This window comes from Echeneis naucrates, chromosome 6 (assembly GCF_900963305.1).
Source record: "Echeneis naucrates chromosome 6, fEcheNa1.1, whole genome shotgun sequence".
Lineage (NCBI taxonomy): Eukaryota > Metazoa > Chordata > Actinopteri > Carangiformes > Echeneidae > Echeneis > Echeneis naucrates.
In genome coordinates, this window is record NC_042516.1 from 18,010,003 (window position 1) to 18,029,353 (window position 19,351).

General features: G+C 40.7%; 3 protein-coding genes across 3 annotated transcripts; 1 reads left to right on the forward strand and 2 right to left on the reverse strand.

Annotated features, from left to right (window-relative positions):
• Positions 1 to 1,550: 1,550 nt before the first annotated feature.
• LOC115045551 (uncharacterized) lies at positions 1,551 to 10,824 on the reverse strand. The gene is made up of 7 exons (XM_029505301.1): positions 10,591 to 10,824; positions 9,612 to 9,733; positions 9,184 to 9,382; positions 7,874 to 8,019; positions 5,992 to 6,136; positions 3,260 to 3,404; positions 1,551 to 2,321 (listed from the first exon to the last, which is right to left on the reverse strand). The coding sequence occupies exons 1-7, from the start codon at positions 10,640 to 10,642 to the stop codon at positions 2,234 to 2,236; spliced, it is 897 nt and encodes a 298-aa protein (XP_029361161.1). The 5' UTR covers positions 10,643 to 10,824; the 3' UTR covers positions 1,551 to 2,233.
• A 1,178-nt stretch (positions 10,825 to 12,002) lies between these two features.
• taf12 (TAF12 RNA polymerase II, TATA box binding protein (TBP)-associated factor) lies at positions 12,003 to 15,009 on the forward strand. Its single transcript, XM_029505123.1, has 6 exons — positions 12,003 to 12,141; positions 12,675 to 12,898; positions 13,336 to 13,413; positions 13,722 to 13,836; positions 14,386 to 14,474; positions 14,673 to 15,009. The coding sequence occupies exons 2-6, from the start codon at positions 12,824 to 12,826 to the stop codon at positions 14,706 to 14,708; spliced, it is 393 nt and encodes a 130-aa protein (XP_029360983.1). The 5' UTR covers positions 12,003 to 12,141; positions 12,675 to 12,823; the 3' UTR covers positions 14,709 to 15,009.
• A 477-nt stretch (positions 15,010 to 15,486) lies between these two features.
• rab42b (RAB42, member RAS oncogene family) lies at positions 15,487 to 19,041 on the reverse strand. The gene is made up of 2 exons (XM_029505121.1): positions 18,291 to 19,041; positions 15,487 to 17,461 (listed from the first exon to the last, which is right to left on the reverse strand). The coding sequence occupies exons 1-2, from the start codon at positions 18,506 to 18,508 to the stop codon at positions 17,011 to 17,013; spliced, it is 669 nt and encodes a 222-aa protein (XP_029360981.1). The 5' UTR covers positions 18,509 to 19,041; the 3' UTR covers positions 15,487 to 17,010.
• Positions 19,042 to 19,351: the final 310 nt, after the last annotated feature.

Sequence of the window (19,351 nt, forward strand, 5' to 3'; positions counted from 1 at the left end):
TGACCGCGACCAGAACAGAAGTGTGCGACAGCAAACGGTTAGAAATGTCTGACGCTTCAGTGTATTAATCATTGAGGTGTCATGTTTGGTATAACTCACCTTCATATTAAGGCGTGTGTGGCGAGGGGTGCCAGGAGGTTTGCCCATCTGACCTGCTGACTGTAACATCAGAAGGTCTGCATCCTTGTTCTGTGAACAAACTGCACAGACAAGACAAAGCACTTGGGCTGTTCGATATTCTGCGCAGTGCTCCAGCGTTGCTCTAAGCTGCTGTCTGGTAGTTTATCCATGAGCCACTATCAAGGTCAAAATGTCACTGTAAACTACACTTCTCTCACTCCCAACCAGAGCATGGTACCTCAGGGGAAGCTCCACTGTGTGAAACGTCTGATGCATAATCTTGTCTTTTTTGCAGCACCGTATGAAGTCCCTAGACGAAAGCCCACAAGGGAGCACGCAGCTTTTCATTCATGACTGACTCAAAGGCCAAAACAAAATGGTGCTCGCTGGCATTTCACATGTGGGAGGGCATTTTAAATTTATGACATTGTATTTTTTTCCCAACAGAGCGTGACAACTTTTGTTTTTTTCTTTTTAAGTCTGTCTGTTTTCACTATGGCTTCCCAATGTGTTGTCTCTATTTTCCTGGGCCTAGCCGAAGACAAAGCACGGGTTTGTAGAGTTGGAAAAAGAAATACAAAAAGTCTGTAAAATGACTGCAGCAGAGGCTTGCTGCATGGGTTGGGGGGGGGGGGGTTGAATAATCAGTTTAATAACATTATCCTGACTGTGCTCTGTGGTGCATGCACCCGTTAATAGAGTGTCATTGTTGAACTGCCACTTCGCCCATTATTAACGATGGTCTACGGTCAACCACACACCAATAATAAAACCACATAAAACCCAACATAACTTCTACAGACAAGTATAATGAAATTTTCAGTATTACGAGCACGGTTATGGTAATAAGCGATGGTGCTGTGGCATACCGTTAAGGGTTACAAGGCAACAGAGGAGAAAATTAAAAAGATGAAGCTGTAGGTGTTTTTTTTTTTTTTGTTGTTTGTTTCTTTGTTTCTTTCTTTTTGAGTGGGGGCAGGGAGTCTAAATAAACTGAGTCTAGTTGACTTGGAAAGAACTAGCAGTTGCTGACCTCGCCTTCTCTTCCACCAAATTTGCAAAACCTCGAGGTTGCCTGACTCTACAGTTGTTCTCACTCTGTGGAAGTTTGGAGTCGTTAATTCCGTGTGTGCGTTTGTGACCTGAACTGACAGAGAATGGCTTTTGTGCTTACAGACAGATGGGGAAAAAACACAAGAAGGCAAGGAACTTTGAGTAAAGGTCATTGCTTCAGAGTAAGGTCTCAGAGACTGAAGGGCAAGGTTGGTAAACAAACTGATGCAAGCCCGAGCTAGCATTAGATGAAGAAAATGTGCACCCAGGCACACATGCATGTCCGCCTTTCAATGTGTTGTCGATATTTCGCAACCTCTTTTGTATCTGTAAAAAGGAACAAAATCAATGGCACACAGGGCAGACGGGAAAAAATATTTTCACTTTAAGCCATTTAATATACAACAAATCCTAAATACACAAAATTAAACAGCAGAGTGCAATGTGCTTCAGAATGTGCTGTCACGGTAAAGAGATTATAATAACATTTTCACAGATCCTTTGAGCTGGTTCTGCCTTAGGAAAAAAAAAAACCAAAGGAAAACAAATCAACAAAAATGAAACCTTTTCGTACTGCCCAAATGGTTCATTCAAAAACACACAACTGAGTAATTGTGTTTGGGACAGAAAGGAAAGCATTGCATGTTGAGCCTTTTCAGCTCTTACAGCACAGAATCATCTTCCTATCTTTAGTGCTAAGAATGTAGCCTGCCATTTAACATGCCCATCTTTTTTTTTTCCAAGATGCACGACTATTGTCTAATCCCCCAATCAAAGCACCCCCTGCATCCCTAAAGCAATGATTTCCCTTTCAGCTATTTTTTTTTTTTAAACCCAGTCGGGTACTGATTATGATTTTGCTCTCCCCTTAGTCCTCCGGTGCCGCCTTTTTACCCCTCCACACCCACCCCATGTGGCCATTTCATAACCTTACACCATTTCCTCCTTTTCAAATGTTCTCTATGCAATTCCTAATTTCTGGCAACCCACACCATCTTCCTTGTTCCTCACTCCTTCTCCCCTCTCCCTTTCCTCCTCATCTGATCACCTGCAAATGCGCTCACACCAGAGGCTGTTTGTCTCCACAGGAAGAAGGCAGGGACTCCGAGCTGGCTTTGTAGATGGGCTTTTTCTGAGACCGGTCATCGCTGAAGAAAGGGAGAGAAAGGAAGACAGAGGAGCATGATTATCAGTGTATCGACCTCCCAGTGGGCGCTAGAAAAGTATAAGTGAGAAAATTATGGGCCAGAACTGAGTGAAGTTGCCACACCTGGCTGCTGATATGAAAGTCCATTTGTCTCTCTTTCACTTTCTGTACCTCTTTGTGCACATACGTGCTCAGCTCTATTTACACACATTAAACTTTCGTCTTCTGTGCTGCTAAAAAACACATCTTATATGAAGTGTGTGTGTGATTATGGAAATTCTTTTGATTTTTTTTTTCACCCCCTATGGATAAGAAGCTAATGAGCAGAGTTGCATAAGGTCATGGTGAACATTAACATGCTGTCAGTATACACGTTTAATGGCACTTCCACTAATGTTCTTATTATTGCTGTTGCCCTTTTTAAACTTTGTATGCTATAACAGAAGTAAACCTTAGTCCAGACCTTTGTGTGGAGGTTTTTTGTATTCTGTGTGGATAATGCCTTTTGAAACATATAAAAGCACCCAGGTCCGCATGGGTACAGGTTTTCTTGAAAGACTGTTTGTTATACATAAGACACTCACACGTACCCAAGCAATGCGAAGTGTACACCAAAGTGCACACGTTGTAACTGAAAGGTTCTGGTTCTGTCAAATGAGACAGAATGAAATATTGCAGCAATAGCCATACCTTAAATATAAGGTATACATTTGGATTAGAAATTCTTACATTTGATTGTAAATGTAAGGAGGTAGGGCAAGCACCATGAAGAAACCAAATAAAGATGCAGGTACAGACATGCACACACTCTTACATTCAGGAGGCCTGTTATCCACCAGATGTTGATTTGAGAAGATCACAAGCAAGTGTAACAAGTTCAAAGGGATTGTTTACTATGAAGGAAGAGCAGACACAAACACTCAGTGAGTCTTTTCTTACATGGGCCCCTTGCTGGTCCTGGCTCGCTTGGCCCAACGACACAGGAATACGCTCATGGAGAAGATGATCACCAGGAGAGCCACAGCCGCCGCAGTGGTCATCAAAATAAGTTGGCCATTACTAGACTGATACCAGGCAGCATCCTCTGTGGGACAGATCAGTCAGACATAAAGGGAAACATGCATCAAACAGAATCTGAAATCAGTTTAACTATGAACCCCCCGGCCTCGAGCAGAGCTTCTAACTGAATCTCCTCTTTGTTTATGTAAGAAGAGAAGCAGTTTGTGTCCCATACAGGGCGTTGACATTCAACAGGTCTGTCCGTGATGATTTAACATAACAACTGGCCACTTCTCCGCTTTATGTGGATGGAATCACAAATAATAAATAAAATTTTCAAAAACGCTTTACATGAATGAAACCTTCCATTTTGGGTAGTGGGCAAAGTTAACATCAAGTCTATGACAAGTTGAAGCAGCATGTACAATGCTTTGTGTGTTTTCATGTATACAGTGATTCCTTGTGGTACATCATTTCTTGGCAGCTGGAGTGAGAGTAAAGTTTATTTATATTGCACCTTACACAGATAAAAATATTCTTTACATCCTAAAAAATAGAGAAGTTCACAAAAATAGGAAAATAAATTAAAAAGTTGGATCTATTCAAACAAGCCGGTCTGAGTAAAACTGATTTCAGCTGCTTCAAGAAATGAACTGATCACAAGATATAGGCCATTACTTATCATTGTGATAGAATATCGCCAGGACTTGATAAGCACAATCACCTTGAGTTTTACGGTGGGTTTGAGGGGTGGCTAGTTTTTGTTTGGTAATCCTAAGAGCCCAAATTATAGTCATATATATATGTATATATATATATATATATATATATATATGTCTATATATATATATATAGTCATATAATGGAGGAGGAGGTCAGAAATAAATTGGGGTGTTTGACCATGGAAGGCTCAAAAGGTGAGTATTTTCAAACTGGATACAGGATTTGAAAGGAATCCAAATTCTGGCAGATTAAAAAGAAGTATTACATCAATCTAAAGGGAGAATAAAATAAAAGCACAAGCTGTCGTTTTCACCATAGATCTGAATTTGGCAATTAAATGGGGGGGTGGGGGGGGGGGTTTGATCTGTCTGATTATCGAGCAACAGAGACCCGTCAAAGATAATATAGAACTTCTAAGGTTATGCTGAACAAAAACCTAAAGGTTATTTCCACAGACAGCTATAAGCTTCTTTCTTATTTGTATGTAGCTGGAGGCAGTTGTCAGCCATTCAAATTTTCACGATATTCAAACATCCATTTCAGATAGACGACTAATTTACTGCCATCAGGTGACAGTACTGTGACAAACACACTCATGGGGATTTATAAACAGAACTGTTCAGCTTGTACTGGAATGGGTAAAACTTTAAAGCAACAGTGGCGACGTGCAACATTTACCCACCACACTTTCAAGCATGAGCAAACACTACTCCAGCATCTAGAAATTATTGGGACACTAAAGCACAGTGGCCAATGAGTCAATTGCAGCGGTAATAAAATAACTCTACCATAATAAATAACATGAATTGGCTTAATTAAAAATACATTTTTAGAGGTTGCGTAATTTCAGCGATTGACGTGACATAGGCTTATGAATTCTGCTGGGTGGAACAGGAGGATTTTGGGGGGGGGGGTGTATTTCAAAACCGCAGTGCATTAATACAGTGCAGTCATCTGACAGGTCACCGCTAAAGATGATGGAGACTGATGAGGTGCTATAAATTGGATTAGTTTTAATGCTGTAATGAAATTAGCCCTGCACTTAAATACAGTATTCATGTTTCAGGAGAATGTAAATAGTTTTGTCACTCATATTGATTCAGATCAAGATAAACCAAAATATTATTCTGTACACATCTAGAAAAATCAACCAGATAATTGGACTTGAACACTTATAATTATCATCCTGCAGCCCGCTGTAATGTACTCTATACTTTCTGATAAAGTCTAATGAGTGCATCTGATTAATTTGGGATAAATAAAATTTGCTTTTTCTGACTGAGCCTATTTCTAATTCAGTTTCTCTCCATTGTAAGCTTTGGAGTGATTTCATGTTTGACTTGAGAGTGGCGTCAAAGAGTCACTGCTTTTTTTGTATCTTAGCGTGATCTTCTCATTCTTTAGAGTTAGCTCACTTCTGTCAAGACTGCCATTTATTTCTGATATTTAAAAATTCATACCCACTGCTGTGATCACCTGTTTTCATTGACATTTTAAGAGGTCATTTCTTTCATGAAATCTTTGTCACCTTTTCAATATGAGTTGTATTTTCATAAAGGTCTGACACAGTCTTTGTTGGAGTATCACGGTCCTCACGTCTCTCTTGATCATTTCCATGGTAGACAAAATGAAACCTTAACCTTACAATACTTCCTTCACAATCGACACCTTTAAAGGTTTCACACAAACGGTATCTTGCACTTACACTTCTGATGATGTAATGGCACTGGCACTCCTGATCTTTCTGGAAATAATGATGTTGTTGATTCAGAAGGAAGTAGAGCACAACATTTTCTCGTTTTTGCTAAGGGACTTTTGAGAGATGAATTACCCAATGCTTACAAAGAAATCCTAGACCTGTTCAGGGGAATTGAGAAACAAATACTCAAGACTCACTCAGTGCAAAGGTCAACAGGTGTTGTCTGGGCAGGTCTGAAGATTTTTCTTACCAGGCAGCACGGTGATGCTGATGGTGCGTTTCTTGCTGAGTGACTTCACGGACAGATGCTCAGCCATGCAAGTGTACTTTCCTCCCTCCATGGCACTCACCTTCTTCAGTGTCAGCTTAGAGGAAGGCAGCATCCAATCACTACCCTGAGAGGAAAAGATAAACATATGGGCAAAAAATACAATGACAATTAATTGGCCAGCTTTTATGCAGTTGTTAGGTGGCAGAATAAAACAAGAAATAGAGAGACAGGCAATGGTAGTGGGACAGAAAGCCACTAATATCCTCTGCTGTGTGGCCCTCAGAGGACAGTCCCCAAAGTCCCAAATTAACTGTATTTACCTGAGCAATAATCCCAATGAATGAATACACATCAACACAAGTCAATGGTTGAGATAACACCATCATCCGCAAAGAATGATGCTGCAACAACACACTGTGAACACAACACATAATGAGATGGCAAGGGAGCGGGATGAATTGTTGACACAAAAATAGCAGCACTATTATGAGATAGAGCCCAACATGGAAGGAAACAAATAATAGGCCATTCGCAAGGACTAGAAAACAAACAAACGTGGAGGAGGGGGTTAAAAAAAAAAAAAAAAAAAAAAAAAAAGACATTACACCATGCAAATGATTTGGCTCCTGGGAGCTGCAGCTCCTGCCAAGAAAGTCCATTTCAATTTGAAAGGATCTGAATTAAGAGGATTTCCCATAAAGGCCAGGTCTGGCCAAAGCAGCATTTTGTATGCAAATCCACTGGCTCCCAAAGCAGTGCCCCATTTCTCCCTGTGTCCTGCTGTCACTACTGGGGGGCCAATGTACCCACGGCAACTGCCTGTCGAAGTGGGCCACTCTGAGGCCTGAGTCCTTTTTTTCAAAGGTCTCGTGACTCATGATCCACCTGTCGATCTATCCTTGCTGCATTCACTCGAGTACTGGTGCACAAAATGATTCCTACCCCATAAGATGACTGCCACAAATGTTGACAATGACTGTTGGCCTTCGTCGAAATAGCAGTGCTCTATATTTAACAAATGATGACAAAGCACTATGTATGATCACGTGGAGACAAACAGCATTAGCAGTATAAAATGTCCAGTGAATTGGATTTGTACTCGTAAGCCTGTTTAAAACCCAGATTAGCAGTGACCGTTTATCAAGCCAAGTAACCTCGAATCCGACTTATTAAGGAGAATAACAAAAACGGGAAACTTGGTGATTATGCCTGCCTGCTCCCAAGATATCTACACATTGTGTTGTTACACCTGTTACCTGCTAGTGACAGCATTGGCAATGTTGAGGTGCAATACCATTTACTCACCATGGGAGCACAGTGCATCTCACTACTCATCAACTTTTCCTTGTTCTACATGCCTGTTGTCACAGTGGCATTTTGCACTGAGATGGCTTAATTTCCCTGGGGCGAGGGTGTCTTAGTTCAGCGAAGAGCCCAGTTGAATAATTCAATGCCAGTTAACCAAACACTAAAAAAATCATTAGAAATCTCTCCACATAATTATTTTCAGGTTGACTGGCTCTTGTCTAGACATCATTAAACTATTAATCCTCTGTAAGTGGGCACGCTGCAATCCCCAGCGAGAGGTGGGCCTAAGCCAACTGGTTACTTAAATACAGAACACTTCTATGGAGGGGATGGCAAGGCGACAGGCGAGGGAAAACAAGTGGCTTGAAAAAGTCAGGACAAGAAACAGGGACATGTTAGAGGAGGAGAGAAAGTCGAGAGATTGCTTGGAGAGACTTGAAGAAGATGGAAAAAAATAGAGAGGTCACATCGGAGGTGGAGGGAGAAGAAAAGACATGTTTCCAAAAGAATAATGAGGACACTGCTGGTGTGCGAATTTTGGAGGCTTCCTCACCTCTTTCTGCCAGAAGTAACTTGGCTCCTCTGATGAGCTTGCAGAGCACTTCAGCACTACGTCTTCCCCAGACTGCACCTTGAGTTCCTGTGGGATACCCAGGTAGCTTGTGTAACCCTCCCTGGACAGGAACAGCTCTCTCATGTCTAAATCACAGTGAGAATGAGGAATCACGATCAGGCTTTAATGAAGCAAGAAATGCAATATTCGCTGAAAATACTTCCTCAAGAGTTTGGGATGTAACAGACTATGTATTTGCAGCAGTAGCAGCTGGTAAACACTCAGATCTTTTAAGTATATTTGAGTTTATAGGCTCAAGGATGCGTACCCCCCAGTGGCACTGACTGTCTCAAGCAATCAATAATAATGATAATAGGCTTCATCTTATCGAAGTCTCTAGAGAGGCGGTGTTGTGAATAATGACTCATTTTCTCTTCCATCTCAATATATGGCCCAAGTCCATCTTGCTCTTGGCTTCTCTTCTCCAATATCTCCTTCAGTCCTTTAGGCCATTCTAATTTTACCCTCTTATTGATTCATCCCATGAGACTGAGGAGCCTATCAAACAGCATTACGGTCAATTTGATGGCCACTGAAGAGATAGAGGACACTGATAATCCGACTAGCTATGCCATGGATGCTGTTTCATTCAGTTGTGTATCCTACACTGATGGTGCCACACTTGAATTGCCAGCAGGGCCAAGCATCTGTGTTTGCTCTGGAGGCAGGAAAAAAAAAATCCACAATGACTGCAGTCAGTCATCATAAGCATTGTTTGCATTGTATCTGTGATTTTCTGCAGTTGTTTTGTTGGGCGGCTGCATTTCATAGATACGTCTTGTGTCATTAAGTATTAATGTGTTTTTGTATCCCTCACTGTGAGGAAAGCTGTGTCCACTGTGTCTGAAAGATTGTCTTTACCACCTGCTGGTTAGAAATATGAGCAAAATTGCAAGGAATTTCTCAGTTTGTCCTACCTTAACTGCTTCCTGGTTTATATTCAGTTTTTTTTTTTTTTTTTACCCTCCACTCTTTGTTAGTCTTATCAGTATTCTCAGCTATGATACATATTTCCTAATTGGAAAGTGAAACTCAGAAACAGCGTATCTTATTTGTATGTCACTTCTTTATCTAGCTTGTTGTCTGTTCCTGGAGAAATTTCTTTGACCTCTGCAGGACACCAACGGCATTAGAAATCAAGAGTTTCTCTGTTGGGCAAAAGGGAAAAGCAGCATCACAGAGCCATTGTTTCATAGACTTTGAGCAGAGAGCACCGACACAGCTCCGAGCCAAATCAACCCGGGACTCACAATGCACTTTGAAGCTCAGTGGCTTGGAGGATTTGTCTGATTCGGTCACATTTTCGGCATCCGACACACAACGGTAGGGCCCCCCAGAGTAACTTCCTGCGACAGGGATAGACAGGACTAGACTCTCTGGTGTCCGCTCAACTTCCAAATAACGGTAACACCATGATCGCTCAAAGACGGGACTCCATCTCTGCATGTACTAGAGAGAAGAGATTAAGAAAAAAAAAATGGGAGGGAGGGGTTATTTTTTTTAACCTTTGACTATTTTTCATGGTTACTAGATAATAAATGATACTACCACTTAACACCTTAACCTACAACACTTTAGCACAAAACCAGGCCAAATAACGGTGAGAAGAGAGTGCTGAATGTTTGAAATCCCTCACCCATCATCTCATTGTCTCTTCTCACTCGCACCCACATCTTACCTTGGAGAAGATCTCAAAGTGGACTTGACTGATGTTGAGTTCAGAGTCTGAGTAGAAACACTCCACTGTGATCATCTCTCCCTCCAGAACGCCATTGGTTGGCCCTTTAATGAGCAAAGTGGCTGTATGTGGACAGAGATTACACATGAACGTTATTGATCACAACATGAAGAGATGGAGGTCTCAGGTGGGAAGGTTCAGTGACTTGCACTGGGGATCTAGCTGCAGTTCCGGCCAACACTTTTCAAAACAACCCCTCCCTTTTCCTGACATTTGTTTATGTTTCCAGCGGGATAGCCGCCAATAATCTCAAAGTCACGCTGCCATTCTCTTTCACTTCATATAATATTTAACCCACGTAACAATTGGATTGTAATATTCGTACACAGTTGAGAACAAATCTTGAAAATAATATAGTAGTTTATACAAACAAAAGTATTTCATTGTTCTTCTTGTCAGTCCCTAGATAATTCCTATTTAGTTTCAAAACCACGAAGGAAGACAACTATTACTTAGGACTTTACTCCAGAGGATATATTAAATAGGAAATGGACAGGCAGCCAAACACAAACTTATCACACATAACATAACCAAACAAAACCCAGGAGGCAACTGTAGGAATATGTCTGTGACAGAGCACATTATAGAATACTGGACGAATTCAAAATTCAAAATTAAATTCAAATTAAAAAAAAAACAAATAAACAAAACAAAACAAAACTTTATTTGTCTCCAGGGGGCGATTGAAGGTACATAGAGCAGCACTATTACACAGGGCAAGGTTAGTGCAAAAATGCAAGTGTTACTCGCCAGAGAAACAACAAACACAGGTGTGTACAATAAGCAAATAAAAGTGTTTCTGAAAAAGACAAGAACCAGAGTTGAAGACTAAACCAGGAGCGACTTACATAAGAGCGGTCCAATGAAAATCTTAGCACAGTGTATGAGAAATAATAATAATAAAAAGAAACATATTTACCATAATTGCCTTGAATCAGGGCAACCAGCGCAGCAACTACAAGGACTTTCATGGCTGTTAGGGAGCTTTTCGGTAGGCTATCAAAAACACGGATGCCGAGTCCTACGCACTTCTGATTAGAAATGAAAGTTTGTTCACAATATATAACGCGTTGTAGGCGGAGCTTTCACTACTTCCCCGGAAATCACCTTGAAATAGTCCTACATTGTGAAAGCACAATCGAACCAATCATGCAAATCATTAGACAGCCGGAATAATTTGCTCGGCAAGCTTCCTCATATTTCTGCGGCCTATTTTTTTTTTTTTTTTTTTTTTTTTTTTTTTTTTTGCGGATGACAATGCACGCATGAGTTGTTGAAGTGAAATTGCGGTGGCTCCAATGATAAAAATCCGCTCCCGCTGCGTCAGTAGTCTCTGGGGAAAAGCGGACCAATCAGGTTAACAGTCGGGGCTCGTTTGTTTACGGCCAAATGTCTCAGAGGACGATCAGCGAAATTTGAAGTCTTGCAATTTCCTGGCATGCCATGTAACACCGAACAAGCAAACATTTTACGCTTCATTTGTGACCTTTGATTCATTTGCTGTTAACTTGAGCTGAACTGGAGACAGAATTGAAAGCGAGTCAGTCAAGCCCCCAGAGATAGTTTTTTTTCTGTATAACAATAAACACTATGATTTACAGACTGGAGTGGAAATGAAACTCTGATATGCTCAATTTAGGCCTCAAGTCAGGTGAAGTGTCCTTGGATTTATGTTTTTTTTTTCCTTTCTCATTACACCTTTGAAACTGTCACTCCTTGTTATGGTGCACGCACCTTTTCCCCGTTATTTTCGTTTCTGCATTGTACAATAAAGAAAAAGAACCACCTCGAGTGGTTTCTCTTCCAACTAAGGTGCTTGTTTATTCAAAGGAACTGGGGGATTTTTCAAATTCAACAACACCGTTCCTTTGTTTTTTAATGCACAGGGGAAAAAATGCAGTAAAAGAATCTACATTTAAATAACTTACTATAATCATTTAAACTGGATCAATTCAAGCTAATTTCAGTGATAGAGAGATAGCTGGTTGGCTCTAATAAATAAAATTCAACAAAGACAGATAAATAATTTATCCAGAGGGCACATTCAACAGTCTGTATCAGTTATTTTCCACCTCCTTCCATCGGGCTCAACATATAAAATGTACAGCAGACTCTAATAATAAGGTGTAAACCTCGGACTTCAGGGAGCTCTGACTCGTTTCCTGTATTATTGTTTTCCAAGGCTCGGTCTTTGCTTTCAGAGTCCCAAAGGAATGGAGACACGGATCAGATTTGATGAATTGGTTAAATCCTCTCGATCCTCCGGAGAACAACCAGCAGATGGCGGCGTGGAGGCGCTGCGCCCACAGCGGAAGTGGACAAACACACAAGGCGGAAGTAGTGCAGATACCCTCGGCTCATCTTTGCTAACTGTGAAGAGGCTTTCCGACTCGGTGTTTCTTTTGCTGTAAACCGCAGAAATTGCCGCGAACGGGGTCGAAACATGGACAGATAGTGTTTGTTTAAGTCGGTGAGTCTGCAGTTTAACATCTAAATTTAAGATACAGCTCGTATAAACCTCGCGTCGCTGAGTTAGCCGCTACATTAGCCTCTTCGGCTAGCGCCAAAGCTGGATAGCTGCTATTGTTTTTAGCACATTCTGTCATGTCAGCTGTAATATTTGCTATTTGTCTCATCGACGCTTCCAGTGAATCGTCGTTTGTATTTTAAAAAGTGCGAATTCATTTTTGTTTGGTCTTCTGGTACCCCGAGGTGACGGATTTTCAACATTTTCCTGGTTGCTAAATTAGTTTTTGATTTTGTAAAAGTTGTCCAAGTGATTATAAACTGTTTAAGTAGCATCGCCTGGAAACAAAGTTTAAAAAGCACTTACCATGGGAAATGTTAAAATGCAGAGGAATCGCGATTTGAATAGCTGAAGGAATGTAATGGAGAGTTTGATTAAGTAATGAAAATAATTCCGCCATCATCTGCTTTCAGCATATTCACCCACGATTCTTTAGCTCTGTTATAAAAAAGATTTTATTTCTGGCTCCACACCAGACTAACGGAGGTGATCCCTGTCAGAAGTTAAACAATCACATCTGTGTCCACGTTGGATTGTCTCTCCCCCCCCCCCCACCACCACCAAGACGGCAGTTCAGCCTCCTGTGAAACTCCAGAGTCCCTCCACCTTCCCTGTGGCCCCCAGCATGGCAAACAACACCACAACAACTGTTAAAGTTTTGACTGGTCCTCCTGGCAGAAGCAGCCCAGAAGGATCTCAGGTCAGTCCATTTTTATTTACCGATGCCAAGGATGCTGCTGCTTGGCTGGGTTCCCTTATATAAACTCTGAGCTCCTGTGAAAATAAGAGCTAAATTATTAGATACAATTGCATAGCTGCCCCATTATAGTAATGTGTGTGCTGATTTATTGTGGTTTTTTTATCGTCACAAAAGTTATGCACTTTTCTACGAGGTGTTCAGCTGACGGAGATAGAGCTTGGCCCCCTTTAACATCAGAGCCCTAGTATATATATGTTATAAAGATTTCATGTTTATACATCATATATTTTCCAAATGTCAGTAATGCTGTAGCTCCATAATCCATTCCTTGGGTATGTTTAAAAAAAAAAAGGGGGGGGGGGCTGCCGTTACAAGAGTGCTATAGAGAACACACAGCACATGCACCCTTAAACTCTCACATCTGCTCCCATTTTCAGGTGCTCAGTAAGAAGAAGCTACAGGACCTGGTGAGAGAGATTGACCCTAATGAGCAGCTGGATGAGGATGTTGAGGAGGTATGACAGTGGGTTTTTGCTGCGCTTTGAAACGTACTTGGTTTGTATTCGGAATATTTTTAAATAAGCATTTTCACAGGGCAAAAAAAAAAAAATTAATATGGCACACAGCTTGCCTGTTCTTGTTGCTCTGCCTAAAGCCTCCCTAACCTGCAGCCACATCCATCACTTGGAAACTATTCTGATGAAAGCCAAGCTGCATGATAAATGGTGTGAGCTGTAAAGACCAGGGGCTTTCCAGCTGTTGTTAAATGCAGCTTGCATTTACCGAATGTGATTGATGATTTCCAAAATGCTTCTTTTCTCAGATGCTGCTACAAATTGCAGATGACTTTATAGAAAGTGTAGTGACAGCGGCATGTCAACTAGCACGCCATCGCAAATCCAACACCTTAGAGGTGAAGGATGTTCAGTTACATCTTGGTAAGTTATTTTTTTTTATCCCAGATTGTGAGTTTTAATATTTTTACAAGTGGATTTTTGTCTTTCTTTGGGCCCAGACCAAAAAAAAAAAAATCTTTTTAAAATTATAACTTGGATCTCATGCTTCATTGTGTTATTCATTTTAGCCTTAATAGAGTTAATAGAACTTAATAGATGTGATATGTGAAAATATGACTGTTACTTTTAAAGCAGACAGTTGAAAAAACCTTGTGATGGTTGAAGGGAGATTTGTTTAATTCGAATTTTACAATATGTCTAAGTGTTGGCAGTTGAAAAAAGCTGAGAAAAGTGGCAGCTAAATTATTGGAAGCTACATTAATACTGCTGCTGCTTTGTTGTGCTCACAGTAAAGCACACAAAGACTTCATTTTAAAAATCATTATTGCCTACAGCTCCTATGATACATTTCAGGTTTTGTAAATTAAACCGAAATGAAGATACACTGAGTTCCTCCAAAGATATTTATAGTCCAAATAGCAATTTAAGTGTTAAAAGACCCATATAACTCAAACAGCCTGCTTTTCTCAGAGCGTCAGTGGAACATGTGGATTCCTGGTTATGGCTCAGATGAGATCCGGCCGTTCAAGAAGGCATGCACCACAGAGGCTCACAAACAGGTGAGCATTAAGAAGGCTTTGTTTCTGTTGGATATAAGGGAGTATTCCTGTTAAGGGCACAGTGCATGAGTGTGCACAAGTGGAGAACAGTTACAGATGATTGAAGGGTCTGCATGGTCAGAAATATCAATTTGTTCTGCATGGAAAGGAAGACACATTATGGCCGACCTAACATTTAGCATTTTTTTTCTGTTTCAGAGAATGGCACTGATCCGCAAGACAACCAAAAAATAGCAAGAGCGTTGACTAGTATGTTGTACACTCGCTGTGGAATTTCTTATTGGATGGTTTTTGTTTTTCTTTTCAATCGGGATCTTTGTACTAAGAAAACAGAGGGTTTGGGGTAGGAGTATTTGTTTTTTTTCCTGTTATTAGTGTTTCATTGTCATGCCTCCCTAACCCTTAAGTGTTTTTCCAGTACCATTATACAATAATGAAATAATTGTCACTGATATTGTTTTGTTTTCATTAAGCTAAGCCTGGAGGAAGTTTATCCATTGCATTTTTTTCAATAAACATTTACTGGAATACTTAATTTTCTTTTTTTTTTGTGTGGGGGGGTTGCTGTTACCATTACTGTAAAAAAATGTGCCATTTGGATGTGAGTGCTATGGATTTATCTGCCTTCTCAATATGATCTTTGGCGTTGTCTAGTTAATAAGAGACCATACATTTTTAGCATAAAATTAAAAATTTAATTAAAATGGTAAGTTGTAGCCTTTCTTGATATACATGTGTGTTGTATGTTACAGAATGTAGTAGGTTTAATGATGTAAATCTTATTCATACTGTTCTCTAACATGGAAAATTGCATCAAAATAATGGTAGGAGAAATCAACCCCAGATGTTGGGGTTTCACAATGTTGGCTTAAAGTTATTTGACTAATATTTTCACACAATAAGTTTTGGGGTACGGCTTCCTTTGCCACACTGGAGTTGGCCAAATGTACTTCATTCTTAGGAGACTTCTAGATGTAAGTTGACAAGACTTTTGGAATTAACCTCGACCAAGTTGTCATGTTGCTCTTCACTTAAGTTTTTAACGCAAGTTTTTTTTTTTTTTTAAAGATCGAAATAGTTTTTCCAAATGTTACACATTTACTGCATCAAGGTTTCTAAGGATCAAATGGAGCTGTTTTTAAAATACTTAAGTAAAATTATTTAGTTACTGTAAATTTACAGTGAATCGTGGACACATCAATGTAGAGACAGGGGTGCAATAACCGATCAGGGAATCTGGATGTCTTTTAGCAAAACAAAACCAGACAGATGAACAATAATTGCTATGGAAACCTTTTACATTTCAAAAGAACAGCAGCCAAAGGTACCCTGGAGTTGTCATTTAATTTTCTACAACAGGACCGGAATACAACCACTCACGGGATGTTGTGCAAGTATTGGGGATACCACAAAGCCTTTTCTAGACAATTACTCATCCCCAAGAGATTCATTCACATAAAGGCCAACTGTGGTGTTTGTATTCACTAATAAGCTATCTAATACTTAAACCATTCATTAAACCAAAAATACAAGAATTGCAAACAAATGTAGAATGTCCTTGCAGTGCAGCAGTTCCCAACCTTTTTAAGGTTGTGATGCTGAACATAAAATCAGCCTGATTGCCATCAGGCTGATTTTCACATTCAGTGTGGTCATGAGCTGGGAACTAAATAACGAATAAAGTAAATAAAATACCTCTTGCGTAGGCAGGTCATCCAAGTTGGCGCTGCTTTTCTAATGCATGGAGTTCATAAGTTCAGGGGAATAAGGGAGATGTAGACTGAAAGCAGCTGCAACAAAGTTTCACATTTAGGGCCTATTAGACTGAAAACATACATCCCAGTTTCTGATTATTGTGTATTCTCCCTTTACTCAGCTAAGGAACCAAATGATCTTTTCAGTCCCATGTTATAAAGATCTGATAAACTGTCGGCTTCCAGAATAGAGCAAAAATATGTTTCTTCAAAGCTGTATAGTAAAGAAAACCCTAAAGATCTTGCATTTGAACAATTTAACATTAATAACTGACATTTAGCCAGTACTACCAGGATTAAGTAGTCTTTGAGTAGTATCTTAGCATGCTATCATTGCTTATTAGCACTTAAGCCTGGGTCCAACAGATGGTAAGGTTTAGCTTTTCAGCTTCCTGAAATTAACTGTCACACCTCTGACTTTCCTCATGGGACCTTGAACACTTGCCAATTTTATTGCCCAATAGATTTCACCTGAAAAGAAATCACAAATATCAAATGTGTTAGATGTATTCCTGGACCAAAGTGGTGAACCATGTGATTAATTCATGACTAATAACTATTAATTACACCAACCCTTTACTTTTTAAGTAATCCACTCATATAGGAATATCAAAATATCTACATGGTAGGTCATAAAACTTTTCAACAAACCAGTGTCTCGCTAAATTTTAAAGATTATTTACTCTTAACAAAGGTGCAAAAAAAAAAAAAAAAAAAACATGTTTAAATATCACAATACATTTAAATATCACCATAAATCCAAGAATGGGCGAGTTCAGAGTTTAATCACAGCACTTCTTCTTGTTCTTAGGGGCCGTGCTGGGCCTAGCCAGGCTGGCTCTGTGCAATTGCAGTGTTTGTGGGGCGGCACACTTTACTCCATCCCAGCCCTCTTGCAGCTCTACCTCGTGACTCAACAGACCCTGATAGACCCGCCGAGTGAGAAGTTCAAAGCTCTCCTTGACATTTTGGCCCGTCTTGGCGGAGGCCTCCACATACGGCATCCCCAGCTGTAGTGCCAGTTTCTCAGCCTCCTCTCGACTCACCACCCTCTCTCCGAAAGCATCTCGGTCACTCTTTTGGCCCACCAGGACGAACAGAACCTTATGCGGTTGCACTCGCTCGCACACCTCTGCGTGCCACTCCTTAACATGGTCAAACGATGTTCGGTTGGTTATGTCAAACACCAGCAGGCCTCCGACCGAGTTGCGGTAATAAGAACGGGTCACCGACCTGAGGGGAAGAAACAGAAGGGGAAAAAACAAGAGAAAATGAGTGAAGACCTTTGAATTTCTACACGTGAAACACCTCCAAATCCATACTAAGCAGTGCAGAGGTCAGACTTATTTCCTATTTTAGTGAGCAAATAATCACCTGATTCTCTGCATTGTTTGGTTTGAAGTCTTTTAGATAAGATGTTAGACGACAATTCTGTCTCTTTGTAAGAAATTGATAACCACTGTGTTTCTCATCCTGATCGTGTTGGTCCCTAAAGAGTCACAGCATTTAAAGCACAGGAAAGGCTTCGTAACGGATCCTCCCATCAGCCAGCTGGTGAAAACTTGCTTCTCCATTAGAATACTTCTTTGTGAAAACAAACAAGATTTGCCAAAGATTTTAGCTGAGTCATTTGGGATTAGCAGGATACTGATGCGGATGCAGGAAGGGGGGAGTAAATATAAACACAGTTTGCAATTTGCTACGGTTCATTCAACTGTAGAAGTGAAACAATTAATTAAGGGACAGAATGAAGCAAGATACCTTGAGTACTTTCATTAAATATGCTGAGCATGGAGTGTAATGACTTTTCAAAGATCTGCCACTGTAGGGATTGCACACACGGCCAATCTGTAAATGGTGCACACTGCTCTTGAAAGGCTGACAGAGTAGATGCAGTGTTTCGCTGAGAGCAAACACTGATGAACTGGCTATGCAGTGGTATTTTGTTTGAACAGTAGGGTTAAGGTTACATTTTCCTACTGTATTTAAAGCACTCTAACACCAGGCTTCATGTTGTGAAACTTTTAGTAGGTGCTGGTCGTGATCCAGAAGACATTCTCACCTGAATCTCTCCTGCCCAGCTGTGTCCCAGAACTGCAGTTTGACACGGACCCCCTGTTCCACCTCCAGGAAGTGAACATAAAAGTCCACACCCACAGTTTGGTTGATGGACTCCAGGAACGAGTCTTCAGTGTAGCGTTTGAGCAGAGAGGACTTGCCCACTGTGGAGTCCCCCAGCATGATGATCCTGAACTGGTACTGCCACAAAGTCAGGTCCATTGTTGCTGGCGATGGGAAAAGAATAACACAGACAGGAATACAATGGTGCAGAGAAAAGTTTGTGTTGTTAAGAGCGGCTCAAGAAGAGAATAGCAGACGGCTGAGACGGCACCGTGAAGTTTGAAAAAGGTGAATCCTTCGAGGTCAACAATCCCACACAAGCTTCCTGCTGGTTGGTTCCAAATGTTGAGTAACAACCACAACAGCCACTCCTTATTAATCTCGCAATCAGTGGAGCAACGTTTTCACAGTCATCTTACATTCCCGTGCAAGTTAAAATGCTGCAGCACAACTCCTTTTTTCCATTTCTGTGCTGGCTACTCAGATCCAACATAAAAAAACAAAAACAAACAGACAAAAAGAACCACACAATTAGAAAAACCTGTCCCAAAAAGTAGATGCGAGTAGCTTTCATCCAGTCTGCTGCCACTGTAAGCATGTGCCTGAGTGTGCTGTACAGGGGCGTGGACTGAAGTTTGCCTGCTGATACTTGACAAAAGGAGGGGCAAGACCACAAGGACGCAGGGAGGGCCGCTATGGAAAGGGCGGGCTAGATGTGGGAGAGGGTGAAGAATTCAAAGGAAGTGGTTGTGCTTTACAATACATAAACAGAAGGCTCTTTTTCCTGTTGTCACCAGTTGATAGCTATATCTCATTATTCCTTTTTGTTTTTTTTAATGGCTTTACAGTGTTGAGTGCAGCATGACCACTGGCACCTAAAAAGGGAAGTTGATAATACAGCTTTACACTCCCTGGGACACACTGTGAAAGGCTCAGGATATGTGATTGATTTCGCCACAATAGGATTTCAGTCAGCATGTTATATTTGCATTATCTGCTTCT